This window comes from Myotis nattereri, assembly GCF_964212035.1.
Source record: "Myotis nattereri genome assembly, chromosome: 4".
NCBI classification, from domain to species: Eukaryota; Metazoa; Chordata; class Mammalia; order Chiroptera; family Vespertilionidae; genus Myotis; species Myotis nattereri.
The window spans coordinates 3,621,300-3,649,231 of record NC_138079.1 but is presented as its reverse complement, the minus strand read 5'-3'; the positions used below and the strand labels follow the sequence as shown (position 1 = coordinate 3,649,231).

The window sequence follows — 27,932 nt, the reverse complement described above, 5'->3', positions numbered from 1 at the left end:
AGGCTGCTGGAGCGAAGATCAAATGTCCCAGTCGGGGGGCATGCTGGGCCTGTTTCCATTTGAGCAGTTCCCCCTGCCCGGTGACAGCCCAGCTCCCCTCCTCCCCGTCCAGAGCACCAGTAGGCGCCACGCACTGTGGGAAAGGGTGTCCTCCGCTCCTGCGCCAGATTTTCTAACCAGATTCAGCCTCCAGCAAAACTGGGAGGGCAGGAGAGGTCCTCCCAGTGCCATTTCCCTTCCAATTAGCAAACAAACAGCCCGCAGGCCAGGCCCCTCCCTCGCTTTCCCCAGCCAGCTCTGTCCCACCAGAAAGTCAGATTGACACTGGATGCTTCCATCTCAGGAAACAAGAAGGAATAACACATTATTTTCACTTGGCGACACGCGGCCTCCGGAGATTGAATGACATGGGAAGCACTAGGTGACGTCAACCTTAATTATTTGAGACAGCAACAAGCGTTCTCATTCCTCTCTCCTGGAGGTCATCCCGCCTGGAGTCAGATGCCAGATCTCAGCGCTGTCCTCCTGGAATGAATCAACCCAAATAACAGGTTTTTCTGCCTGCTGGTTCCACCCTCTCGCCCGTCATACACACACACTGACACCCGCCTGCCTGGGCTGCTGACACCATCCTCGCCCCTGCGCCCCTGCGCCCCTGCTCTGAGGCACAGAGAACTTGAAACCTTCCCAGAACTTGCAAAAGTCCCTTAACTGCTCTGTGTCTCCCAGGGGGTGAAAATGACCCACTGTTTTTCATGGCCCCGAGAAACCTAGAAAGTGATGTGAGTGAGCCTCCCAGAGGTGCTGCTGGGAGGCTGCCCAGCCCGGGGGGAGGAGGACTCCGCTGTAGCTCTGAGGACTCGCCATCCAGCCAGCTGGACCGGGCAGGACAGAGGGACCGCAGGCCCCAAGCGGGCACCTTCCCTGCCCAGAAGCACACGGGACAAGCAATGGGACCAGGCCTGGCTGGGGCTCTGGACCAGCCCAGAGAGTAGGGGGACACACGGAAGGAAGGAGTTCGGAGATGGACTGCAACGGCCTTAGAAGACGAAGTGACAAAGATAAAGCTCAGAAGTCATCAGATCATGTCAGACCACAGTGGACTGGAATTCATGGTCAGAAAGCAGATTGGACGAGTTGTTCCACTTCTCTGGGCCTTGCGACTTCCCTACCCCCCACCCCCCACCCCCAGGCTCTCCAAAATGAATTGGTGTCCCGCTCTGGGAGCTGTGGGTGGCGTAGCGGCTGACGCAAGCCAAGTTCTAGTGCATGCTTCACGCACCGGTGGGCCAGTCAGTGTGCCCAGCGGAGGCCTGGGGAGGGGGGATGGGAGGAGCAGTCCCAGCCTCCTCTTTCGTTATTCTTCTTTGTGCTAGAGAGTGCCTTCCCGGCTCCCCACATCTCTAACGGCCCTGTAGAGGGCACAGTCTCCCTGTCCCAGAGGCTGCGGGGTTCCGGAGTGTCAGGTTGGAAAGCTTAACGTTGGGACAGAGGAGCGTTTCAAACATGAAACAGTCCATCCATCCATCCCATATTCTCTTCACAGCACCGAGGGCTGTGCTGTAGGGAGTATCGCGAAGCACTGGAGGGCGTCCTCTGACCGTGAGAAGCTCCGGGCATAGCTCTAGGGAGGGAGACAAAGGCCTGGACCCACTGCAGTGATTCTAAGGCAGGTTCAAGTTTACAGTGGAGGCAGCTGTGGGCTCTGGATGCCTAGGAATTCAGAAGCGTCTAGATTGTCCCAACTGTCCCTAAGGAAGGTGCCAACGAGGTGGTGGCATTGGGAGGAGACCCTGATGGGTGGGGGTGAATGCCAAGACAAGCAGAGACAGAAAATGGCAAGGACTTGTTAAAGGCTCTTGTTTATGAATGAAAATTCAACGTATTTTCATTGTTCACTTTAAAATGGCTGCTTTTACCTTATGTGATTTTTGCTTTAATTTTTTAAAAAAGTAAATGAGATAGGTATGTGTGTGTGTGTAAATTTTAATTTTTTATTGTTGAGCCAGGTAATACTCATGGTTCAAAATCCAGAGGTAAACAGTTAAAACTATTTTTTTAAAATAATTTTATTTTTCAGTTACAGTTTGATTTAATGTTATTTTATTATTTCTGCCCAAGGACACAGACAAAAGACGTAGGGTAGGCACCCGAGAGGAGGGGGGAAAGGAGGGCAAGGGGCACTGTGCAGGAGTTGAGGCTCCAAGACCCCAGGCTCCCTCCATTGTCTCATCGCACTTCACTCAAAACCACCAATTAGAGATACAACGATTCAGAATTTCAAGGCTGCATCCGCCGAGCATTAAACCCCACACCCTTCTATCAGGTGTGGGCCCTGCATGACTGCACTAGTTGCATGTCCAAGAAGCCAGCCCTGGCCATCGGTACCCACGCGAACATACGGACGCTGGTGGAAGATCACGGAAAACCAAAGTTATCCGAAAAGTAAGGGACTAAAAATTTGCTCAGAACGGCGCCCTGGTTGGGTGGCTCGGTTGTTTGGAGCGTCGTCCCATCCACCAAAAGGTTGTAGGTTTGACTCCTGGTCAGAGCATGCACCTAGGCTGCAGTTCCCTGGCCGGGGCTGCCGTTTCACTATGAAAAGTAAAAACTGTTGTGAAATAGAAAGTGGTGTTCTTAATCCTGACAAAGAACTTCATGCTTGCATACCTCCTTCAGGAGGTCTTTCTTCGCGAAGCCTGGCTTGTCTTCCCCAACAGAATGGACACACTTTCATGGTGCGCTGCCCTAATTCGTGTAATTACAATATTAAGAACATGGGCCTCGGAATCCGACAAACCTTGTTGGAGTCCCAGTTCTGTCAGTAACCAGTTGTCGGACCTGGGCAAATGACCTACATCTGTTTTCTCACCTGAAAACGGGGTAATGCAGCTCAGTGGCAGGCTTGCCAATGGCAATCTAGTAGGAAATGAGGCCGAGACAGTATAGGAGTAACACGGGACGCCATCTTGACTGAAACCACTCCATCTTAGAGGCCTGACTAAGGCAGCTTCCTCTCAATAAAATTCTGTATTTAAAATTACCCAACCACATCCTTAAAGAATCTATGATGATTACATCATGTTCTGCAAAATAGTTGTCTTGCCAATTAAATGGTAACTAGAATATTTGCACAAGCATCATTTTACAGGCCCTTTGGGTGGCCCAATGGCCGTGAAAGACATCTGTGACTCCCCTGGGATCACCTCCACCAGAGAATGATTTAGGGACAACTTTCTTCCTCCCCATTCCCAAGCCTTGCATCCACCCCAAGGCTCCTAAGGCATCCACAAGAACCCCCCAGGGAGCTCCAAGAGAGGGAGAGAGAGGGACACACACACACACACACATACAAATTTGTTTTCTGCTTATTTATGTATTCACTAGAGGCCCGATACACGAAATTCATGCAAGGGGCTTGGCCTTTGCAGCCGTGGTGGCTTGCCTCAGCCCTCATAGCCCTGGCTTCGTCCAGAAGGTCATCTGGAAGGTTGTTTGGCTGTGCAGTCTAATTAGCATATTATGCTTTTATTATTATAGATTCACTAGAGGCCCGATGCATGAAATTCATGCAAGAGTAGGCCTTCCTGCCGCCGGCTGCAGGCACCGGCTTCCCTCTGGCACCCGGCACCCGGGCTTCCCTTGCAGCCCCAGCTTAGTCTGGAAGGTCATCCAGAAGGACGTCCGGTCTAACTAGCATATTACGCTTTTATTATTATAGATTAGTTGATTTTTGTATCAGCCCCGACAGAGGATTGAACTTGCAACCTTTCCGTATCAGGAGAACACTCTAATCAACTGAGCTACCCAGTTAGGGCCACAGGCTCTTTCCAATAAACTAATGAACTCCAGCTGCTTGGTCTTGTACTGAATTCAGTGCTCATTTCTACGAGACTGACTCAAGGCCTGGCATTCAAGGTCTGGGAACAAGGCTACAGGACTTGTCCTAAATCTATGCTTGCAAAAGTAAGTGCATTCATTATCCATTAGATTTTGTGTTTATTCAGAGTTGCTTGGGAGAGCATGGTGGGGAGCACTCCTGGTAATGAAGAGGGTGAGAGCATTAGTCCCTGACACAGAAAAAATTAACTGCAAATGTTTACTAGTGTTTCCTACTAGACTGAATTTCTTGGCAGTGGTTATTAATCCTCACCCAAGGGTATTTTCCCTCTGATTTTTAGAGTGGCAGTGAGGGGAAGAGACAGAAACATCCATCTCACGCCCATTGGTTGCCTCCCGCATGAGGACTGAGCCTGCAACCGAGGGGTGTGCCCCTGACCAGAATGGAACCAGATTCCTCCCCTGGTCCGGAATCGAACCCGGGACCCCTCCGCCGCTGGGCCCACGGTCTATCCACTGAGCCACACCGGCCAGGGCTAGGCGGCATTTCTTGAAAGCTGTGCCCTGCATCGTTCATCTGTGCCTAACCATGCGTGGCGCCACATGTGTTATTTAAATGACTTTTCTTTGCAGTCTTCACTAAAAAGGAGGGTTTTATCGGTAACTGGGGAGAGTGGTTACGAGAAGCCTCTTATGGTCTTTTGATATTGTCAAACACAAACAAAAAATGTTGGAAAATGAGATGGGCAAGGCTTTTTATGATCGAACATTAAGCCTATTCCCAAGTGCCTGTTAACTCTTGGTTTATCTCACTTTTTTCAACATTTGAAATAAATCTGAAGCCACTAGTGTGGACTTGGAACTCACGCGGAGACTCCACATACTCTGCTTCTGGGAAGTTTCATTTCAAAGCCACCAGCAGCGACGGGACACCCGCCGTGAACCTCCTCATCACTTAGTGGCCGCAGGACCATTGGACGACGGCGACATTCTTGTTATCCAATCGCCGAGGAGTCCAGAGAGATTGCTCTCTGGATTGGTCAGGGGAAACATCACTCCAGGTGGGACATGGCGCAGGGGGTGGGCCGAGAGCGTTTCTGGCCAATAATAAAAGCAGGGGGCGGGCCCTTCCGGTGAAACATAGCCAATCTCAGACGGCGAATCTCCGCCAGTGAGACGCGCCGGCCGCGAGTGGGGGGGCGTGGCCATTGGGCGAGGTCTCCCCGCCGGCGGGGGAGTGGGCGGGGCCCGCGGGCCTGGGCGGGGCGGGGCGGGGCGGGGCGGGGCGGGGCGGGGTGGGCGGAGCGAGCGGCGGAGCCGGATGCGGGCGGCGCCGCGGCCCTCGCGGCCCTGGGGATGGGCGGAGCCCCCGCCGCCTGTGCTGGTGGCCGCCGCCGCTCCGGGAGCCGAGCAGCCGCCTCTTCCCGCGCGTCGCGGCTTCCAGGGCGGGGGGATGCTGGGCAAAGGGGTGGTCGGCGGTGGCGGCGGCACCAGGGCGCCGAAACCCTCCTTCGTGTCGTACGTGCGCCCCGAGGTGAGCGGGCGCCGCGCGGGCGGGCGTCCGGCTGGGCGGCCGCGGCGAGGGACGCCGGGAGCCCTTTCCCCCGCTGCGGGGAGGGCGGCGGGCGTGTGCGGAGGGGAACCGGGCGGGGTGACGCCCGCCAGGGCGCGCTGGGGCCTCCGGGGCCCGGGGTGGGGACCCCCGGGGCGGGCAGGCAGGTGCCCGAGCGCAGGGCCCTCTCGCTGTCGACCCGGTGAAGGGCCGGAGCCCAGAGGTCCGGCGGCCCGGGGCGCCCCCGAGTACGTCGAGGGGGAGCTGGTTTCTGGGCCCCGAGGCAGGGGCGGGGGCGGGGCGGGTGGTCCCGGTCCCGCGGGGCCTGCCCGGGGCCCGCGGCCGGCGAGTCTGCCCTGCCCTTGGGTTTCCCCTCGTCCTCCGCGCTCCATCTCAGCCGCCCTTTGGAAGCGCTGCTCGGCGCCGCCGGCGGACCCGGTGCCACTGGCGGACCCGGTGCGCCTCTCGCCTCCCATCGGCTCTGCGGGAGGAACCCTGCGGCCCGGCCCCCCAGCCTTCCTCTCCCCGGGAACTCCCCTCTGTGCTGCGCCCCCCCCCCACCCCCCCAACTTCACCCACACACCGGCACCCTTTCCACCCCCCTTGCCTTCCTCCTGGAGTGCTCCTGTCCGTCCGTTCATTCATTCATTCATTCATTCAGAAAACAGTTCTTGAGCTCCTGCCCGGTGTCAGGCACCGTCCTAAGCGGCCGGGGTAGACACCAGGGGACAAGCCACCGAGCCTCCCCGTTCTTCTGAGGCTCATCTGGGAGAGGAGCGAGCGGTGGGGGAGGCCGAAGGGAATTGCATGGTGTTAGCAGGAGGTGCGTGTCTGGAGGAGCGGCTCCTTTTTCCTCCTGCAGCGGTGGCGTTTGAGCCGAGGCCTGAAGGATGCTTGGGGTGGGGGGACAGAGCCTGGTGTGTGTGTGTGTGTGTGTGTGGTGGGGGCACCGAGGCAGCAGGCCCAGTGTCTGCGGGGCACGGTCCCAGACAGGGGCTGCGAGGTGACAGCTTGTAGGTGCTCAGGCCTCTTGAGCAGTAGCCCGCGATCCAGATGTCCAGTTGGACAGCCCCCCTTTTGGGTTCCAGAAGTCTCTCCTGCCCCCCGCAGAAGCACTGCCAGCTCTGTCTTCAGCGGCCTCCACCTCTGCAGGGAGGGCAGGTAGGCTGAGCCCGTCCGCCTGGGCCTGCAGCCTTCGCGTCTGTGTCTCCCGTTGCAAAATGTGTGCTTTCCCCGGTGGAGCACGCTCGTGCACCGGGTCCGATTGTTAGACCTCATTTTAAAAATAAAGTGAAAACCGCTTCCTCTTCCTCTGTCAGTGCTCGATAAGGAGTCAGGGTCGCTTTGAGTTTCCAGCTGGCTTCCCTTGCGGTGTCACCGGCAGCACAGTGGCCAGTGGGTCGGCGTCTTTTGTGTTTTATTGCGCCCTGGTTGAAGTACAACTGATCTTTAACCTTCGCTTTTGAGCGAGGTTAAACGGCAAGTGGGAGCGCTTCTGAAACGTGGCCAGAGTTCAAGAATGCCCAGGTTTTTTTCATCCGCCAAGTGCACATGTTGTAATTAGACTTGTTTTCCCTCTTTGCCCGCAGCAGCGCCTGTTCTGTTTCTTTGGAGGATAGCTGGGGAAGGGGAGTGGTTCAGACCCAAAACGAGCCTGAAGTGATCACGTTTTTTTGTGTGTTTTTTTCAGATCCTGATAGTTGGCAGTTTTGTTTTCTTGCAAGAAAATAGTGCTGTGTAGACTCTATGCTTTTTTGTTGTAAGCAGTCTCCACAAATGTTTTGTAACAGAGGATAAGGCTCTGATGTGAATCGTGGATGGTTTTTAAGAGATACCTGAGTGAGGGGGTGAGAAGACGGTTTTGAAGTATGTGTAGCTTTTGCCAGATGCCGCGTCGGAAAGGCATGAGAGGCAGCAGCGTCCAGGCTCACTTGCGTGCCTCCCAGAGCACTGGGCCTGCTGGCATTCTCCCCCTCACTCAGTGGGGGGGGTGCCTCAGACACTCTTCTGAAGACTGTCCTCCTGCTGTTTCTGCTGCTTTCCCTTCTGTTGCCTTCATCTTTGCTGCCTGTGATGTCTGTCTTCCTAGCCCTTCTTTGTGTGCACGTTGCTTCTGCTAGCTGGGAGGTCTGTGCCTGAAGACGCCGCTTGCTGGCAGGTCTCTGAGCTGCCGGGACAGCCTGCACGCCTCCTGACGCAGTGACACCTGTGCCTGGTGATGAGCTTGTTTCTTGGCTGATGGGACCTTGGGAGGCTCAGCGGTGGCGGCTTTCGATAGGCCAAGCAATCTATTGGGAGTCAGCACTTCGTGTTAAAAGCAGAAGTGTGGAACTGGATCAAGGATTGGGCGATGATGCTTTTAAACATCATGGCTTATTTTTTATTCTTATCAGAAAGGATTGGCCTGGCCGGCGTGGCTCATGGTTGAGTGTCGACCTATGAACCAGGAGGTCACGGTTCGGTTCCCGGTCAGGGCTGGATCCCATCCCCAGTGTGGGGCGTGCAGGAGGCAGCTGATCAATGATTCTCTCTCATCATTGATGTTTCTACCTCTCTCTCCCCGTTCCCTTCCTCTCTGAAATAATAAAAACATATTTTAAGAAAAAAGAAAAGAAAGGCTTGGCATTGGCCAGCCTAACATGAGGGGTAGAGATTAGCTCCAACTTTTAAAACTGGATCTCTGCCAGAGTAACTTGTGTTCTTTGGTTATTGACCCTCTTAAATCAAGGAATGTGAACGTTAAAATCCTGAACTGTAACTTAGGACCTTTGGTCAGTTTTGAAAACTCTGCCCAGAGGGTTACAATCAAATAAACCTTGCGAGTGGGAAGCCGATGGCTCTGGAATCAAGGTGAACAGGAAGGAGAGCTCTGGGCCTATCTCAGTGGTACTTGATGGCTGGTCCCTAAAAATCTCAGCGCCCGCCCCAGCTTGGCCCCAGGTACAATGTACAACAGATGCTGGCCTCTGTACGGGGAATCCCTGAGCTCTGCTTGAGGGAGGCATCTGTTGATAGTTTGGGTGCCAGATCCATTTTTATTGTTACATAAAATGTTTGCATTATTTCAGGAGGTATAAGTGTTCATTGGAGAAAAATAAGAAAATTGTTCGGCTGACGTGGCTCAGTGGCTGAGCACCGGCCTATGAACCAGGAGGTCACGGTTCGGTTCCCGGTCAGGGCACAGGCTCAGGTTTGCAGGCTCGATCCCCAGTGTGGAGCGTGCAGGAGGCAGCCGACCCATGATTCTCTCTCATCATTGATGTTTCTATCTCTCTCTCCCTCTCCTTTCCTCTCTGAAATCAATAAAAATGTATTTTAAAAAAATAATAAGAAAATATAGATATGCAAACATTTTACAGAAAAATTATAAGCTTATTAACAACTTGGAGTGTATCCTATTGGATGCGTGTAGGTGTGTGCATATACCAGTATATATTTTTTACCAAAATGGGATTGATATTGTTGATTATATTACTTTGTAATCTGCCTTTTTCACCAGAAATCTATATTGTAAATGTCTTTCCATGTCATTTGTAACCTCATTTTAATTTGACCCCTTTTCCTCAATAGAGGCATACAGTGTCTTGGGGAGATGTTGGGTAGTACAGAGAACCAAGAAAGTCATATGATTGTTGAGTGTTTTTCTACTTAGTCCCCTTCTCTGGTGCCGAGTGACAATTCTGATTCTTCCAAACTGTCAGCTTTCTGCTCAGTTACCTTGAAATTGTAAACACTCGTCTGGTAATTTTTCGTGATTAGAAATGCTTGCCTGGCTGGTGTAGCTCAGTGGTTGATTATCGACCTATGAACCAGGAGGTCACAGTTCAATTCCTGGTCAGGGCACATTCCTGGGTTGTGGTCTTGATCCCCATTGTGGGGCGTGCAGGAGGCAGCTGGTCAATGATTCTCTCTCATCATTGATGCTTCTATTTCTCTCTCCCTCTCCCTTCATCTCTGAAATTAATAAAAATATATTTTAAAAAATATATATGTAATTTTAAAACAAAGAAATCTTGGTGTCTGTAACCAGAAGCTTGTAAGCCACGGACCATTAAGAGGTCCTAAGAGAAAGTTCTGATTTAATAATAGTCTGTTCCATCGTGATAAGGAAGTTGAATGGAAACTTCGGGGAACTTGTGTGTCTAGAGCTGCTGCGCTTGTGCCCATATTTGTGCGGTATTCCACGTACAGTTAAAGCGTACTTTCCAGTAGATCCTAGGTGAGTGTTTGACTTGAACGCACTAATAACAGTTTTCAGTTTCTTCTTTGTGGAGAGTTAGATTTGGAAGAGAAGTTAAAGGTCATCTAGGGAGGCCTGTGCTCCTGGTCCCAGACGTGGAAGTGAGGCCTCCCTCCAGCTGCCGCACTATGGCAGGACAGCGATGGGGCTGTCTCCTAGAGCCGGGGCAGTGGCCAGGCCAGGGCCGCAGGAGCGCAGGGAAGGCTTTGGGGCGGCGTCAGGAGAAAGGCAGGAAGAGAGAGGAAGACCTGAGGGTCAGAACAAAAATCCAGACTTAAGAGCTGTCTTTTTTTTTTCCATTTATCCCTTAGGGCAGCGGTTCTCAACCTGTGGGTCGCGACCCTTTGGGGGTCGAATGACCCTTTCACAGGGGTCGCCTAAATACATCCTGCATATCAGATATTTACATGACGATTCATAACAGTAGCAAAATTCCAGTTATGAAGTAGCAATGAAAATAATTTTATGATTTGGGGTCACCACAACATGAGGACCTGTATTAAAGGGTTGTGGCATTCGGAAGGTTGAGAACCACTGCCTTAGGGAAAAGAATCCATTCCATTGCTTAGTCCTCATTTAAGGTTCTTTCTTTTGGTGGGGAGAGGTAAACCTATGGTCCTGTATTCTTCCCAGAGATAGGACTGTGGGTATATATCCAAATTAAAACACTTAACAATCCCTGACATTCCTGAAGTACTGCTGTGTCTCAGGGGCTGCACTTGCCTGGTGTCATCCCTTCAGCTTCTTACGTCGTGGATGCCAAGTACTGTTACCTTCCTTTTTGGGCCGAGAGGTGGAAAGTCAGACCCAGAGAAGTTAAGTCGTCAGGGTCCCAGTGGCGAAGGGCGGCGGGGCTTTAACGAGGGCAGTCTGCCTGCGGGGCGTTCGTCATCCTGTGATGTGAGCGCAGGCGTGCTGTCCGTGAAGCACACGCAGAGTGCCTCCTCCTTCGTGTTCTCAGCAGCGGTTTCTTTCTTGGCTTTTGTTAGGTTGTCCGCCAGGTGACAGTGGGCACAGGCTCCGCGGAGACACAACTAGTTTGTTCATCAGATATTTACTCAGCACCTTCCAGTACCAGCCACTGTTCTAAATATTGGGGATACAAACCGATGAAATATTTGAGATTATTTTGTGGTAAAATACTCTGTATTGGACCACTACTTTTGATGACTTTGATGGATTGATGACAAGAAGAGATTGTTTTATCCTAAGATAGCCCTACTTCCCCAGCCCTAGCAATAAAATTACCGTTAAAAGCAAAATCTAGATCCATTACTTTTTTTTTTTTTAAAGATTATAACGCTTTCTGTATTCCAAACTAGAGTTTTAATGGCAGAATTTTTCCTTTTATAGCGGTCATTGCTAGTGATTGAACAGGCCATGAAGGACATGGAAAGTTCTTCCCAAAACGATCACTTTCTTAGCTGTGGCTGGAGCCTGATGTGTCCCGAGCTTCCGCTTTTTCTCCCCCATGTGCTTCCTGCGGAATCCGCCTGGGTCCTGTCCAGCACCGCCCGCTGCTGCAGATGGAGCGCCAGCAGCACTTCCTGATCGCCCAGCTGCCATCCGACAGCCGCCACCCAGGCCAGACCCGCCTCTGGACGGCTTCCGCCTTCACTGCTGTCAGAATCTTGGGCTCTGGGGAACCTGGACTTAGAAACCTAAAGTTCTAGATTTTTCTCTAAATATCCTCAACAGGACGTTTCATGGTCTTGAGCTACTTCCACATTAAACCATCCTGTGTGGTAGCATACTTTAGAGAAACCTAGATTTTGGGGGGCCACAATTTTTTTATCACTATAAAAGATGTACACCCTGTTTTTATGACAAAGACAGTGTAATAAAGTTGCAGACTTGAGAAGTTAGAAAAACAGAGTCGCCCTGAGTGATGCTCCCCTAACGAAAGCGCGTGCTTGTCTTTGCGTCTGCCCAGGCTTCGTCCGTGTGAGCCTGTCTGACATGGTCGCAGTCACGTGTACGAGTCATAACCTGCGTGTGGTGCCGGGGGTGCCGATGGCCCTGCTGGTCTGTGTGGGGAGAGCTTATACTGGGAGTTGTTTTCCCAGCAGGAGAACACCCTCCGTTTCTCTTCCCGTCCCGCTCCTGACTTCTGATGCGCTGTATTTAAGACCATAAGGACAGCGGGTTTGCAGTTTAATGAATCATTTAAAATAACTTCGTAAGATAGGTTGGGAAGTAGGATGGAACTGGAATAATTCTCAGGTGGCCTCTCATCTTCCGCTGCTTTGGGTGGAGTGGGAGGGGGAGGGAGTGAAGCGGCAGGAAGGGCTGCAGGGTCTGCCTACCTGGCGGGTCGCAGCTCCAGGGAGCCAGCAGCCGATCGCTCTCCGGTCGCTCTCCCGTGCTCGCTGCGTGTCTCAGTCGCATCGCTACAGGAAATGTGGGAATAGGGACACTCCCGCTCTTACCTGAGTGTGGAGGAGCATTGTGAACAGTAACTGTGGGTACGCAGGGAGAGCCCTTAGCGGGTCCGCGCACATGTCGGCCTTCAGGAGCTGTGGGTCGGAGCCACCTGCATGGCTTCTGAAAGCGCCTGACCATTGCTTAGGACACACATCTTCCCCAGCTCGGGGATTCATGAAAGCGGAGTTTTAGTTGTGGTGGTTGCCATGGCATCATGCCAGGAAAGTGCACTGTGGTAACTGACAGGATTTTCACTACCTCTAAAGTTCCTTTTCCTCTTTTCTTTGTTCCTTCATACACTTGAGAATGTTTGATTACATTTCAAATTCCAGCCGAACGGGAACACGTAGCAGTTGACTTTTTTCATTGTTAATATTTGGCCTTTGACATTTTGCTAGTTTCAGCCTGTGTGCTTGTTTCTCTCTCTTTCTCCTCGTTTCTAGTAAGTCTATCTGTCATAGGGCAAATTCTGTCCATTTATCACGTCTGTTCAGTGGTTTACATAAGATCTGAGTAAGCAAAATCAAATGACCTCTGGGAGTAATAACGATTTCACAGGCAGTTGCAAGACCATGCTGTTTTGATTTCATATGTAAATGCTTTTCCTAAAATAATATCATCACTTTCCCCTCCTGTGCCCTGTCCTTCCTCGTAGCTTGTAGACCTGGCTGGTGGGCAGCCTTTCAGAGGTGGCATCCAAGGCCCCGCTTCTTTGCTTTTGGGGAAGGGAGAGGTTTCAGCCACAAGAAAAGCCAGACTTGCCTGTGGAAGGCCTGGCCACATGGTGAGGTATTTTGAGTCTGTCTTTCCCCTGTGACAGATTGCCAACCCTGTTTCAGACAATGGCCCTGCGCTCCTGAGGATTTTGCTTTTGTTTTTGCTAGGAGAGTTTTAAAATTCCTGAGAGAACCTTGGAGGAAATGAGCCCAGTGTTTTTGATGAAAAGCCCACTGTTCCTACCTTTTCTCTAGACATAAAATTGAATTCCTGTTTTGCTTCAATCCCGTGAGATCCATTCCCCATTGTGACTGGCTTTCTGACTTCCTTTCCTCACCTGTAACCGCGGATGGCCGTCTGCCCTGCAGGAGAAGAAATACCATGTCTGCCCAGCCCAGGACTTGTCCTGTGGTGGACACTCACCACAGGCTAGATGCTGTGGCTCTTCGTAATGACTTGAATGGGAAGGAGTCTTGCTTGCATGCCTACCGTTTGCTAAGCACTGTGTTAGAATGAGGGCGGCAGAAAACCAGCCTGTGCACTCAGGGTGTCACATTCTGTTGAGGAGCCGGCAAGTCAACAGATGGCTCTATCGTGGAGGTGGGTGCTGCCTGCTGATGCGGGAGGAGGTACCACGGAGCCCGGAGGAGGGCCTGCTGCAGCCGCAGCCTCAGCTTCAGCCTCAGCCTCAGCCTCAGCCTCAGCCTCAGCCGCAGCCTCAGCTTCAGCCTCAGCCGCAGCCTCAGCCTGTGTAGGACTTGGAAAGGGCGGCGTTGGAGTGGGCTCGGTGGGGCGGGGGATGCTGGAGCTGGCAGGCCAGAGGGACAACTCAGAAGGCTCAGAGGCGGTGGGGACCAGGTGGCTGGAGCACCTGTCCTCATCCCTCATGGAAGGCATGTGCGTGGGTGCAAGTGAGGAGTCTGAAGAGTGGGATCCCAGGTGCCGTTGCGAGGACGGCAGGACTGTTTCTTCCTCTCTCTGGAGGCTGCTTTCCATTCGGTCAGCCTGGCCCCTCCGGGGCCTCGGCACCTCTGCCCCTGGTTCCGCTCGCACCAAGCCCTGGGACAAGCTCCTGCTGCCAGGCTTTCAGCCCCTCACAGTCTTTAGCTGAGCTAGTATTTATGGAGGGGTCCTGGAGGGGAGGGGTCCTGGAGGGGGAGGGGTCCTGGAGGGGGAGGGGTCCTGGAGGGGGAAGGGCGGGGACAGAGGCAAGGCCATGTGTTTCTGCAGCTGCTGTTAGTCACATCAGTTAGCTTAGCACGGGAGACTGACAGCCCCAGCTGCCGCCTGCCGCCTTTCTCTGAGCACGTGCACACACCCCAGTGCTGCCACTTTAAACTACTGTGGGCAAGAGCTGGCTGTGGAGCTAGCGCTCTGCTGCTCGCTCACTGTGGGTTTGGGCTGGGAATTTAACTCTCTGAGCCTCAGTTTCCTGATCTGTGAAATGGGAATTAAAATCATAGTATCTCGCCCATAAGATCGTTGTTAGTCTTCAGTAAGGCAATCCTTGGAAAGTTAGCACAGTACCTGGCATGCAGTAAACACTTACTACACGTGAATTGTAGTGCCTGTTACTCTTCTCCCTGAAGCTGCGGCTGTGTGTGTGTGTGTGTGTGTGTGTGTGTCTGCATGTCTGTGTTCACATGTTCTTTGGGCCACCAGTGCAGGTCCCGATAGTGGCAAGACTTGACCTCAAGTCTAAATTCCCTTCCAGCACTTTCTCCCTGGCGCTCGCAGAGGCTGTGTCTGGAGCTGGGGTGCTGTCCGTCTTGCAGGACTCTGCCAGGTCACACAGGCACCCAGCCCATCTCCCTGGAGGCCCTGCCTTCCTGCAGCTTTCCTTCTCCGTGAGCTGTTTCATGGGTCCCTTCTCTGCCCTCCTGAACAGTATTGTCTCTGGTCTTAAGGGCTTCCAGGAGGACCTGTCAGTGGCCCCATTTTCCCAGTTGCTGGACTCCAAACCAGGCGTGGTCCCCAGGGTGCCTTTTGGGAGGGTGGTCTGTCTGCATTTCCATCGCCACCGTCTGCTGGCATCTCCTCTCGTGCCTGGGACCACACACCACCATCCCTTCTGCAGCGCCCGAGTCAGCCCGGGCACCGCGGCCAGTCCTGGACGCAGCCTTCACGCGTCGTTTCCACGTGGAGTTAGTTCTCCCCTCCCCGTGCCCCTCCCCGTGCCCCTCCCCGGGTCTGATCCTCACGGGCTCGCGGCTCCTGCGGACTGCGCTCCTGGTTTGTTGAAAGAGCGTTCGTTTGGCTTTGGGCGGCTGGGCTGGGTCGTTTCTCTTCTGTGTGCCTCTCGCTTCCTGATTATAGAGTTGGATGAGGGGAGTGTGTTTAAACCTGCTTCGTGCAGGGAACTTGTACTTTTTATTTTTTTAAACAACATGGTTCTGTGGGGGACCTTGTAAAAACACACTGTTGCCGTCCTCTTTAGCGATTCGCGGCTGCCTCAGGGCGGGGAGCGGCGCCCGCAGTAGGGCTCAGCCTTCCCCCCGGGCTCTGTGGTCTCCCCGTCCTTGCTGAGACGGCGGTTTCACATGAAATCATAGAGGAAACCCAAGAATAGAGAGAAAGGAAAGAAGAGAAAGGGTGCAAGTCTAGTGTGAGAAGCACCTGGCCGCACGCCTTGGAAGCCCTTGCCACAGCCTTTGCATTCTCGCCTTAGCTCACTGACACTCCCTGTCTTTTTGCCTGTGCCAGGGTGCCAGGCTGCCTGCAGCCCTGGGTTCTTGGGGATGCACTTGAGATGCGCTAGCCCTCGCTGTCTGACTGCTCTGTGCCCGTGGCCTTGTTTCGCCGCGGCACTGTAAGCTGTCAGGGCAGGGCCGTGGTGCATGGAGCCATTCAGGGTGGCTTTGTGGATGGAGCTCGGGGTGGCAGGGAGAACTGGGTCCCGGGCCCTCCCAGGAGGGGGCTCAGCAGGTAGCTGATGAGAGCATCACTGGGAGCTTTTAACATGTCTCCTCCACAGTGACTCGGGGCCGGGGTTCAGCACTGCCTTAGGCCGTCGGTGTGATTGCTGACTTACTCTCTGTCTTTCAGCCCCGAGTCGGCTTTGGCATGAGGTGCTTTGCCCGAAAATAGTCCTTCTAGCTGTCACCGTGGCTTGTAGCTTGTTGAAGCAGGGCCTTGGCATGGATGCAGAACCCAGCTGTTCTGTGTGGTGTCCTCTGCTTCTGTTTGCTTCCAGGCAGCTTCCTAGTCCATCGGGTGAGCAGCCCTCTTAGTTGGAATCGAGCCAGCTAACTGTTCGGTGAGGTCACGTCTATGGTTCCGAGGCTTCCACTGGTATTTGGGTCTTAACATTTCTTCTTGAGCTTGAGTGTCTTACTAGGGAGAGTTTGATAAAGCGTTTGGATTGTTTAAAGGCCAAGGAATGTCTGGTAAGAGCGATCCTTGCTAAGAAGCTTGAATGAGTAATACTTTCACTGCCCTTCAGTGAATGCTGAGCTGTCAGAACAGAGTGAGGGCTCTAGTTTGGGTCTTAGCAGTTCCTTCCTTCCTTAAAAAAACAAACTGAGATAAGGGAAAAAGCAGTCTAAATGTGAAAAATGGACGCGAGTATTGCTCAGCTGCTGGGGTGGCGCCCCATCGCAGGGTGCTGTCTGCTCCGCTCTCCTGAAGCCTGGTTACAGCTGAAAGGACACTCCGTGGTGTAGTTTATAACAGGAACAAATGTTATGATTGGTAGTTGCCAAGGGCTAGGGGCAGGGGGTGCGGATAAGGAGAATGAGGGGATGAATGCTAATGGGTACAGGGTTTCTTTTGCTGTTGGGAGGGGGGGGGAAGAGTGAGAAAAAGAGAGAGAGAGAGAGAGAGAGAGAGAGAGAGAGAGAGAAAGAGAGATATCAGGTTGTCTCCTGTACACACACTGACTAGAATCAAACCTGCAACCAGCCACTGCCCAGGCCTGGGTACAGGGTTTTTGTTGTTGTTGTTTGAGAGAGAGAGAGAGAGAGAGAGAGAGAGAGAGAGAGAGAGAGAGAGGGAGACAGAGAGAGCGAGAGCGAGAGAGAGAGAGAGAGAGAGAGAGAGAGAGAGACATCGATCGGGTTGTCTCCTGTACGCACACTGACTAGAATTGAACCTGCAACCTTTTGGTGTACGGGACGGTGCTCCAGCCGACGGAACCACCGCCCAGGGCTACGTACAGGGTTTCTGTTAGACATGATGAAATGTTCTAAAATCGATTGTGGCCATGGTTTCACAACTCTGGGAATATACTAAACCCCATTGAATTGTACACTTTAGGTGAATTGTATCTTCTGTGAATTATGTCTTAATAAACTTGTACAAAAACAGAGTTGGAATCAAGAGCACTGAACTTGGTCCCCGCGTGTGTAGCTGTGTGAGTCCAGGCACATTGCGTACCCGCATGGAGCTTCCTTGGCCGTATCTGCAAAGTGGGGGTGGGAACGCCTTACAGGATTGTTGTCAAGGTAAAGACAGGACCTCCAGCACTAACCGGTTTGGCTCAGTGGATAGAGCATTGGCCTGCGGACTCAAGGGTCCCAGGTTCGATTCCGGTCAAGGGCATGTACCTAGGTTGCGGGCACATACCCAGTAGGGAGTGTGTAGGAGGCAGCTGATTGATGTTTTGCTCTCATCGATGTTTCTAACTCTCTATCCCTCTCCCTTCCTCTCTGTAAAAAATCAATAAAATATGTTAAAAAAAAAAAAGACATAGGACCTCCAGCAAATTACATATTTGCGTGTTTAAGGTAGACATGTATTTCTGTGGGTAATAAACGCTTAGTCCCAAATGCTCGTGAGTGTTCCCGGTGAAATGAACACTTGTGGTGGCTGAGAACTGGTTCGCATGCTGGGCAAATAGCAGGGTCCTTAAAGCTCAGTCCGTGGGCTGGTACCTTGAGCCCAGACAGGTTTCCGTTTCCTCTCCCTGCGTGCCTGCTTCCCTGGCTTCAGATGCTGTTTGCTTCCTTTATCGTCGGAGTGACTGTTGCTTTATTTGCCAAAGCCACTGTCCAGTGGGTCGAGTGGAGTTGAGCTGGTCATGCTCTCAGGGGAGTGAACCTGCTAGTCATGCCGCTGGGAAGGGAGCGAAGCCCCCGGGCCAGGAGCAGGGAGCCAGCAGCCCAGGAGTCAGTTCCAGGAAACAGGTCCTGTTCTGATTTCTAGTTTCCTGGACCTGGACGGTGATAGAGTCACCGAGTCTCTAGTCTCTGTCCTCAGTGCTAAGGCTTCAGATTCGGAGAAAGCCCCTACCCTATTGGTGAGACTAGAGCAGCGGTTGCCAACCTGTGGTCTGTGGGCCACTGGTGGTCCCGAGGTCCGAAAGGTTCGCTGGACTAGAGTGTATTTCAGGAGCCAACTAAGGGAGGGTCTGCAGAAGCTCCGTAATACCTGGCGCTCATCGTATGCTTAGGTCATACAGTTGTTTCTCTCTTAAGAACTGTTCAGGATTAAAGAATAGTACCAGGATCTAGAATTATTTGTCTCTTTGTATGCTTTCATCTCTACGTTCTCTCAGTAGACTTCTATTGGCAATTTACGATCTGTCAGGACAGGCTGCTTCCCACCGCTGCATGGGATTAGGTGTTCTGGAGAGGACTGGAGCTGTGTGGACTCTGGGTTGGAAAGTGAATGGGATGGGGGACCGTGGATTGGTGGGCCCAGTGGGTGTACTGGGGGCTAGATGGGTGCAGGGCAACGGTAATCAGGAAGCAGCCAAGCAAGATGGAGCTAACTATCGGTCGCCTGAGCAAGAGAGCAGGAGGGGTGGGCAGATGTGGATGAGCTCTGAGCTGTTAGAGCAGAGCGGGCAGAATGTGAAGGGCAGACTGCAGTTAGGATGGCTCTTGGGTGCTGGTGTGGCCAACTGGGTGGGTGGCGGGGCCATGTGCTGAGCCAGAGTCCAGAGGAGGACCAATGGTTTGGTGAGGGGCAGGGGGAAGTGACCGCTGGTTGTGAAGTGTGAACTGGGAGGCGCTGAGGGACATTCCAGTGCAGGTGGCCTGGAGGCTGTGCGGATGTCCAGGTCTGAGCTCTGGAGAGAGGTCTGGAGGGAAGAGCCATTTGGGGTCATCAGCGCATGTTGTTGGCCATGTTGTGAGCGGGAGAGCTCGTCCCGGGAGCACAGGCCTCGAGGAGGGAAGAAGACCCGCCAGAAAGAGACTTGAGAAGAGCAGCTGGAGGGAGCGCTGGTCGTTGGCCTGTCGCTCATTTCTGCTGATTTTCAAGTCTCGGGGTAAAGGACACTCCTGGGGGCAGCCTCCTGCCCCTCTGCCTGCAGCTCCGCTTCTGCCGTTCCCAGCAGAGCCTGGCCTTCGCGAGCCGCACGTCGCGTGTCCCTGTCAGCGCGTCACCGTGTCGCTCCCGGGCACCCGGGAGGGCGCCGCTCTGTGTGCTGTCCCCCCGCGATTGCAGTGCTGGGGGGAGCGGGGCAGGTGCAGTGACCGTTCAGTAGATGGAAGTGGGCGAAAGCCAAGGCGGAGACGGCACGTGGGGGAGGATGTGGCCCCAGGGAGGATGTGGCAGGGACGGGCCGGTTGTGTTGTAGTCAAGAGTATGGCCGGCCAGGTAAACTGAGGCTTGAGTCCCACCTCACTTAACCAGGGCCAGCTTCATCTCCTCGTCTCTGAAATGAGGACAGTGATGGCTGTTCGAGTTTTGAGGACTAAATGAGACCGTGAGTCGAGAAATGATCTTTGCAGGCTCTAGTAGTTACTGCCTGATCACCCAGTGTTCCAGTTATCTTTGTATGTCTGCACTTCCTGAGGGCAGAAGTCAGTTCTCACTGGTCTTCTTATCCTCAGCATTGGATATTTAGGGGAGTCGGGAGCTGTTTGCTGGAACGAATTGGTCTGTAGTATCTTGCAGCTTTGAGTAGCCAAACATACAACTTGAGTGCTGACCCACTGGTTTCGCTCCCTGCGCTTTGGGCAGCTCTTTCTAGAATCCTGTTTCTGAGGAGCGAGCCGATGGGCAGCTCTGTGAGTCTGGGCCAGCTGTGGGAGGCGGTCCCAGGAGGGGGTCTCCTGGGCCATAAGCTTGCTGAAGCACGCGTGACAGTCTCACCTCCTGTCAGGCGTAGCCTTCGGCTCAGCACTGGGTGAGACGCCTGGATCATGGGGGCAGGGGCCGCTGTGGGGCCCTGGGAGTTGTTGGTATTAGCAGTGGGAGCAGGAGCAGGTGGCGCTCCTTTTGATCTGTGAGGTAAAAAGTGGAAACTGGAGGACTTGTGAATCATGCCCTTATCCTCTTTACATTTTTTTACTTAACAAGTTGAGAGAGAGAGAGGGGGTGGGGGGGAATGGAGCCAGAGAGACAGAGAAAGAGGGACACATTGCTTTGTTGCCCCACTTATTCATGCATTCGTTGGCTGAGTCTTGTGTGTGCCCTGACCAGGGATTGAACCCACAGCCCTGGTGTATCCGGGCGATGCTCCAACCAACTGAACTACCCAGCCAGGGCTTAGCCTCTTTTTATTTTTTCAAAAAGATCTTTAAAAAAATACATATCTTATTGATTTCTTACAGAGAGGAAGGGAGAGGGATAGAGAGTTAGAAACATCGATGAGAGAGACACATCGACCAGCTGCCTCCTGCACCCTCCCTTCTGGGGATGTGCCCGCAACCAAGGTACATGCCTTTGACCAGAGTCGAACCTGGGACCCTTCAGTTCGCAGGCCAGCGCTCTATCCACTGAGCCAAACCTGTTAGGACTTTAAATTGATTTTTTAGAGCGAGAGGATGGGAAAGGGAGAGAGAGAAATATCGATGTGAGAGTGAATCATTGATTGGCTGCCTCCTGCAAGGCCCCCAGTGGGGACTGAGCCCACAACCTGGGCATGTGCCCTGACTGGAATCAAACCGGCAGCCTGTTGGTGCACAGGACGTTGCCCAGCCAACCGAGCCACACTGGCCAGGGCTTACCCTCTATTTAAAATGAAACAAACAAAAGGAGTACCCAACCCCTCGCTCAAAATGGGTTGTGTGAGACAGCCGTGATTTTCTACTTCAGCCCCTCCCTGTCTCAGCTGCACCAAGTTTCTTCTAATTCAGTCGGAATTAACAACTTCAGAAAACTACCCAGAGCCTTCTGTCAGAAACACAACAAAACGAAACAAATTCCAATTGTATTTGTTGACAAACTGGTTGCGTCTTGTAGAGTCAGGATTTGACTGATTGCATCCCCGTGGTGTCATTTAACATGTTTCTCTGCCCCAGTGTTTCTTATGAATTGGTAGGTTAACATAGATATAGATCAGTGGTTCTCATAATCACCTGGGAATCTTTTTAAAATCCTGATTTCTGGGCCTCATCCTCCGGAAATTCTGTTTCTTTGTGATGGGGTGGGGCCACAACATTAGTAACAAAGAAACAGAATTTCCGGAGGATGAGGCCCAGAAATCAGGATTTTAAAAAGATTCCCAGGTGATTCTAATGTGCAGCCAAGGTTGAGAACCACTGATATAGATGCTCAAGCAGACGGAGATGGGCTATTTTGGCAAGACTGCTTCATGGGTGGTGTGGTAGGTTGCCCACCATGCCTCTCGTTTGTTAGGTTAACTGCCGTGGATGAGTGTGGCTTTGGCCCATTAATTCATTAAGGATTGCTGATTATCTCTGAATATCCAATAAACACTGAGCCCAACAGGGAGGCATTTGGAGAGGTTTTCATTGAGAAACAGTGACACAGAGGCTGGCCTCAGCTCCTTACCTCGGTGGCACTGTCTTGGGTCTTGGTCATTGGAAGGGGCCGTTGGCGTTCCCAGCTGTCCTGGCCCTGCTGTGCCTGGAGCAGCCGCGTTAACATTGGCCTTATTTATTTTTTACTATTTTATTGTTTTACCATCAGAGTATTGACTTGACACATTCATATTTTCCTGTTCTTACCTTTAAGCTCTTTACAGAAGTCCATTTTCTCTCCAGAACAGCAGTTGTGTGCTTTTCACCCTTGCTTCTCCCGGAGGGAGAGGGAGTCACTCTGTGGGCTGCCTGGCTTTGCTGTGGGACATCTGATCCTTGGAGAGGGAGTGCCTCTCCGTCCCTCCGCTCCGGGCAACGATAGTTGTCAGCCCTAAGTAATTATTTTAATGCATTGAACTAATTTGTTGCAATTTTCTGTCATCCTTTAGTTAAAAAATACTTTAAAAAAATAATTAGCTTGTCAAATAAACAAAAAACTCCTGTGGGCATATATTTTCGTGAATATTCTGAAAGCATGGCTTTATGTTACTCATTTTGAGCCCTAAACAAATAAAAATATTACCCTTTGCTCTTTTCTTTTAGGAAATTCACACAAACGAAAAGGAAGTAACAGAGAAGGAAGTAACTCTGCACTTGCTGCCAGGTAACAGTCATGTTAGCTTCATGCACAACGCAAAGCCAGTGCTAAGTCACGTCCTTCCTACTGTCACTATCTACACCTTTGTTTCCATCCAGACAAAATGTAACAGTTGTGAGCTGGACAAAATAGCAAGGTCTTTAGTTCAGTAGTTACACACCTGGTGTGAGTATTACAGTAGCTGTAAGAATTTTCTTCTTTTCCTCCCCCCAAGCAGAGGAAAATACACCTGGGAAATTCTCACCTTTCACAAGCAAAGGAGACCTTTCCAGGTTGCCTCGCTGGCCCCATCCACTGTTCTGGTCCTCCGTCAGGACAGTCCTGGTCCCCGCACAGCCCTCCTCCCCACTCTCTCCTCCTGCCGCCCTTCACTGGCGCAGCTGCCGGGCTTCCCCAGGCAGGCGTCTCCGCTTGGCCATCTGAGCCCCAGTGCCGGGTGTGCTGGGGTTTGCCAGCGCCATCCCAGGGCCACCGGAGCTACCGGGACTTTGCTCTGGTCATCACCAAGGAGCCTGGGTTGGTTGGGTATTTTTTGTTGTTAATCTTCACCCAAGGATATTTTTTCCATTGGTTTTCAGAGAGCGTTGAAGGGAGGGGGAGAGACCCAGAGAAAAATTGGTGTGAGAGAGACACATTGATTGGTTACCTCCTGCATGTGCCCCGGCCAGGGCGGGGGATCAAGCCCAAAACAGGTCTGTGAATTGAACCTGGGTCTCTTCAGTGCATGGGCCAATGCTCCAACCACTGAGCCAAATTGCCAGGGCTGGTTGGGTATTTTTGAGGAAAGGAGAGTGACTCTATAACTTGAGTTAAGCTTTCATCAGTTCTGAATTCAGAACCATAACCTACTTGATGGCGTGTCCTCTTCATACGTGGGGCTGTCCAATAAGCTATGCATTCAGTTCTTCCTCTTCCTTTTTTCTAACCCCAAATAGCTTTTTAAAATAAGTGTTTAAAGGTGCATTTTCCCCAAACAATAGGGGCTTGTTCTGGTACTTTTTATTATATTCCGTTTTATTGGGAGTATGTGAGTACGTATAGGTTTCTGGCTGGTCCACCTTATTTGGTAAATATGTTGGAATTTTATAACTTTTTAAAAAATGCTTTTAAGTTTCAAAGGCTTTTTCCCATAATAATGGCCTAAACCTTAATCCATATACCCTATTGTCTTTCCTTTTCTTGGACTGGAGATTCTGAAAATACTTTAAGCGTAGTGTTGCATGCATTCTCCCATCCCCTCTTACTTGATGGTTCTTCTGGGTGTGCAGCTGTGAGCTCACAGCTGACTCCTCTGAGCCCCGCTTCCGAGACTAGACTAAGATCCTGTCCCGCTCCCACGATCTTCCCCCCTCTGCACACACAGGCTGGTGGCGGCGCCGTGCGCCCGTTTGCACAGCCTCACCAGTGCTGGCGGCCACTCACGCGTGTTTCCAGTCTCCAGTGCACGACCGCAGGCTCTCGCTCCCCGTCTTGGGCGAGGTCCACACTAGGAGCTGAAAGCACAGGAAGCCTTGCTCACAGGTCTCCACCTTGGACAGGTCTTCCACCGCCGGGACCATTTCAAACCCTGATGAGCCCTGACTGCATTGTTTTCTTCAGGCTCTGTGGTCTTGCTGGAGGCTGAGCCATCTCCCAGTATTTCTTAGTAACTAACCCCTGGTAGGCGAAAAACATACCACAGTGTCTCTTGATAGTCTCAGCGTCTGTAACTTTTCTGTTTACATATTGACGGTTGGACTAAATGACTAAATGAATTTCAAGCCAAACAGTACATTTCAAGGCGTTGTAGGAAACAGCCAGAGGGAGCTTCTGGGGCAAAGATTCTGGGGGCTACTGATTGGGGAGAAAAGTTTCCTTCTCCTTTTGGTTGCAAAGTATTTACACTTCATTCCCCCATAACCTTCTCTTTTCCTGCCCTCAGCCAGACACCCCGCCCTGACAGGCTTCTCTGTGGGAGCAGAGACTGTCACCCCTAAACCCTCACCTTTCTGACTGTCAAGAGAACTGCTCTGGCTCCAGGAAGTGCAGCTTTCCATGGGGCTGGGTTGCTGCAGATAGAGCAGGAAGGTGACACACTGGGAGGAAATAATCTCAGCGAAGAAAGAGAGGAAACCGTTCTTTCCCACAAACCTCTGCCCTCCCTTTTCCTCCCATCCTGACTGCGGAGCCAGGATGAGTGTGGTCATGTTGCAGCCTCTGCCGCAGAGGAAGCTGCCGGAGCCCTGCGGCCAGGGAGACGCCCACTGCCCTGTCGCAGCCCCAGAGAGAGAAGCAGCCACTGGCCGGAGAGTGGCCGGAGGTCTGCATCGGCAGAAGGCAGGCCCTGCTGCCATGCTCCTGGGAACCTCTGCTCGGGGCCAAGCAATAAAACACGAGACCTCAGCTTGCGAGGGTAGCTGAGGTCATTGCCCCCTGGGGAAACGTCCCGTATTCATAGTGAGAAGCTAGAGAGGCGCCCTGTGTGAAGGGGATCTGAGCGGTTTATCTCACTCCTCAGTGGCCCCCACGTGGCCTCGTCTGCTCCGATTTTGGCAGCTTGTGCCTGTTGGAGGGTGAGCATGCGAGGGCTGCGTGTGCTGAGGGCTGGTCTCTACAAGAAGAGGCCAGGGCAGCGTGCTGCTGGCGAGCTGGCTGTTCCCCGAGGACTAGCGAGGACTTGTTTTGGTGTCACCAGGTGAGCAGCTGCTCTGTGAAGCCAGCACCGTGCTGAAGTACGTCCAGGAAGACTCCTGCCAGCGCGGCATCTATGGCAAACTCGTCTGCACGGACTTCAAGATTGCGTTCTTGGGCGACGACGAGTCTGCACTGGAAAGCGACGTATGTCCGAGCCGCCTTTGGCTGCGTGGGGGGGCCGTGCAGTCGTGGCCCAGTGTCTGTCCCCGGCTCCCCAGCTCCTCCACCCCCAGCACACACAAACGCAGGCACAGGGCTCTGCTCACCTCTCTCTCTCTCTCCCTTTCTACCCCTCTCTCTCTCTCTGTCTCTCTCTCTCTCTCTCTCTGTCTCTCTCTCTCTCTCTCTCTCTCTCTCTCTCAGTCCTTCAGGCGTCCTCCCTGGGGGAGGGCCATTCTGGAGCTTCCCACTTGGGCCTCCTGTCACGTGGGCTTGCATTTGACTTCAGAGGTTGACACTTTCTCTCATTTTCTTCTATATTTCATCGCAGCGTATAACTCATTGGAATCCCACCTCCCCAAATATACGGTCCCCCACCCCCACCCTGCCGTGTTCTCTATACTAAGCTCTTCCTTAAATTCGGGAGCTAAGCTCGTTTATGAAACGTGCCCAAGGCAGCCCTTGGATTGGGGTTTACGCTGCCCCGGTGGTGGTGTCACTGGATGAGCAGCGCCGCGCGAGGACTGGCCACGCCACTCGGGGAGCGCCACGCCGCCCGGCCGCCCTCGCTTCTTAAGCAGCAGCACCATGGCTGGCGCAGAGTGCCGTCTCCTGGCCGCCGTCCGCTAGCGGCGTGGCTCCCAGTCCTGGGAACGAGCATTTACAGGAACGCGAGCCTGCCATGTTTTCGTCCTGGGCAGCTCACTCACCTCCTTGCATTGGTGTGGACCGATCGTAACCTGCGTGCCACTTCAGCACCTCTCACGGTGACCCTGTGTCATGCCCGGGAGCGGCCCAGGAATGGCATGTTCGGCCTGGGTCTGACGCACCGGGGATCACAGCTCTTCACACGTTTTGTCCCCTTCCCAGGCACGTGGCTGCATTGCCCTGTGTTTCTTAACGTGCCCATGGAGAACAGCGAGCTGCTCTGTATTAATGTCCAGCAGTGCATAGGAAGGAGTCACAGTTGTTCCCTTTTGAATCCTTTAGGAAACCCAGTTTAAGAATAAGATCATAGGAGAGAATGACATTCCGCTCCACTGTGTTGATCAGATTTATGGAGGTAAGTGTTAAGTATCTGTTTTCCCCGGGGGGAAAGGGGTGCTAGCTTCTGAAAGTGTAGCTGATAGTGTGTTTATGGTCTTACATAGTTTACTGTAATTTCTTCACATGTTATCTGGTTTAAATCAGTGCTATGGATGATAAAGTTGAGATAGGAAGTGGTTGTTTGGGTCACCGAGCTGGAGGAGCTTGGACTTGACCTTGGAACCTGTTCTTCCCAGTCCCCACAGTGCCACTGCGTAGGGTTTTGTGTCGCTGTCAGCGTAGGTTTTACGGTAAAGGGGAACCTGGGGAAGGGCCGTGTCCTGCATGTGGCTGTCAAGCCTCGGCTCCACTCCTCTATTTCTGTAAGCAGGACTTTCCCAGAAACCATGCAGTAGTCATTTATGATGCTTTTAACACCAGGAGGCGCTGCATGGTCAAACTCAGACGGGGAGGGAGGTGGAAGGAGGGCCCCCAGCTACAAGCCAGGAGTTGACGGTCCTAGCCATGTCGCTAGGGTCTCCCGTCCATCGTTAGTAATCTCAGCTTTCGGAGCTGGGTTTTCTGCTGTCGGTGGAGGCCGCTCTCCTGACAGTCGCCAGTCCCTTGAGTCTAGTGCTCCCTCCAGAGGAATGAGGGCCCTGAGCGGCTCAGAGCCAGGCCCCGCGGAGGGATGGGGGGCCCTGCTGGCTGCTGCTAGGAGGTAGCACCTCTCCTCTCACTTCTGCGCGCTCTCCTGGAAGTCAGTAGTGCACCTTGTTTCTTGGGCATTAACTTGTTGCCTTATAACATCATTTCCCTTCCTGGTTTTATCGTTTGTCACATGTGCAGTGTTTGATGAGAAAAAAAAAACTCTGTTTGGACAACTGAAGAAATACCCCGAGAAGCTCATCATCCACTGCAAAGACCTCCGGGTGTTCCACTTCTGTCTGAGGTACACCAAGGAAGAGGACGTCAAAAGGGTAACTAGCTGCCCGTGTTCCAGGCTGTACTTCCCACCGGGTCCCCACTGCTCTCGCTGACGTTGCGTGAAGGCGGAGGGCGCCTTTCACTCTGCAAAGCTGAACCTGTCCCGAGGCTCGGACAGAATTGAGAGACACTGGCGAAGTGCCTGTGTGTTATCCTGGCACAGGCCACCGTTGGTTCTTTCCCCTCCTCCACCCGCCGCCTTTAGTTCTCTACCATCATGTTTTCATTCCTGGAGCCTCTGCAGGGGTCAGGAGGCAGCGAGGGAAAGGGAAGGGGAGCAGCCAAAGCAGCCCTCTTACCTGGCCCCCGACAGCCTTCCGGGAGGCGGGAGCAGGGCCCCAGCTCCTGGGTGGATGAGCGTCTGTCTGGGAAGCAGTGAGGAATGTGGGAGGAGGAGGCCACAGGTCGGATGGGCAGAGCCGAGTCACGGGGTGACGCTGTGCTTTTGGACTTGGTGGTAGACTCCATCTAGTTGCCACAGCAAAACAAGATGAATAGCTGCGTCAGCTGGTTACAGTGGTCATTGTGACTTCAAAGCTTTCTCTTGCTGAGACATTGAGGGGGTCACACTTGCCCCCCTGACCACGTGCGCCAGGGCAGCCCGGCGAGAGCCCAGTTCATCTCTGTCTGTGGCCCTGTGAGTTACGCACACTGACAGGCAAGTCCTTGATTTTCTCTCGGTCAGATCAGAGAACAGGGCCCCAGGATTTCCCCGAGCAGAAGAGTGGTGCAGACACGGAAAGTTCCCTGAGAAGCCGAAACTCGCTCTAAACGACGAGTTAGTCATCTACCTAAACTTACTTTGGCTGGGAACCTTGAACAAAAAAGCACAATTGGTTGATGGCTTCTGATCTTCTAGATGGAAGTCCTAAAGGCCAGAAATGGGTCAGGATGATTCCGTGTGTTGGTTATTATCTGATATCAGCTGTATGTTGTTAATGTCAGATTTTTAGAGTATCTAAATATGGCCCTTGAGGTTTCTTAGCACGTAGGCTTTGAGAA

At 52.7% G+C, this 27,932-nt stretch overlaps 1 protein-coding gene across 1 annotated transcript in view; it reads left to right on the top strand.

The window, feature by feature from the left end:
• Window positions 1-5,147: 5,147 nt before the first annotated feature.
• The window catches only part of MTMR12 (myotubularin related protein 12), a 50,458-nt gene continuing 27,673 nt past the window's right edge, over window positions 5,148-27,932 (top strand). Inside the window, exons 1-5 of the mRNA XM_081088879.1 lie at window positions 5,148-5,374; window positions 22,031-22,091; window positions 24,760-24,902; window positions 25,908-25,980; window positions 26,793-26,923. Of these exons, the coding sequence (XP_080945005.1) occupies window positions 5,162-5,374; window positions 22,031-22,091; window positions 24,760-24,902; window positions 25,908-25,980; window positions 26,793-26,923 (621 nt within the window). The 5' untranslated portion in view covers window positions 5,148-5,161. The remainder of the gene's footprint in view (window positions 5,375-22,030; window positions 22,092-24,759; window positions 24,903-25,907; window positions 25,981-26,792; window positions 26,924-27,932) is intronic.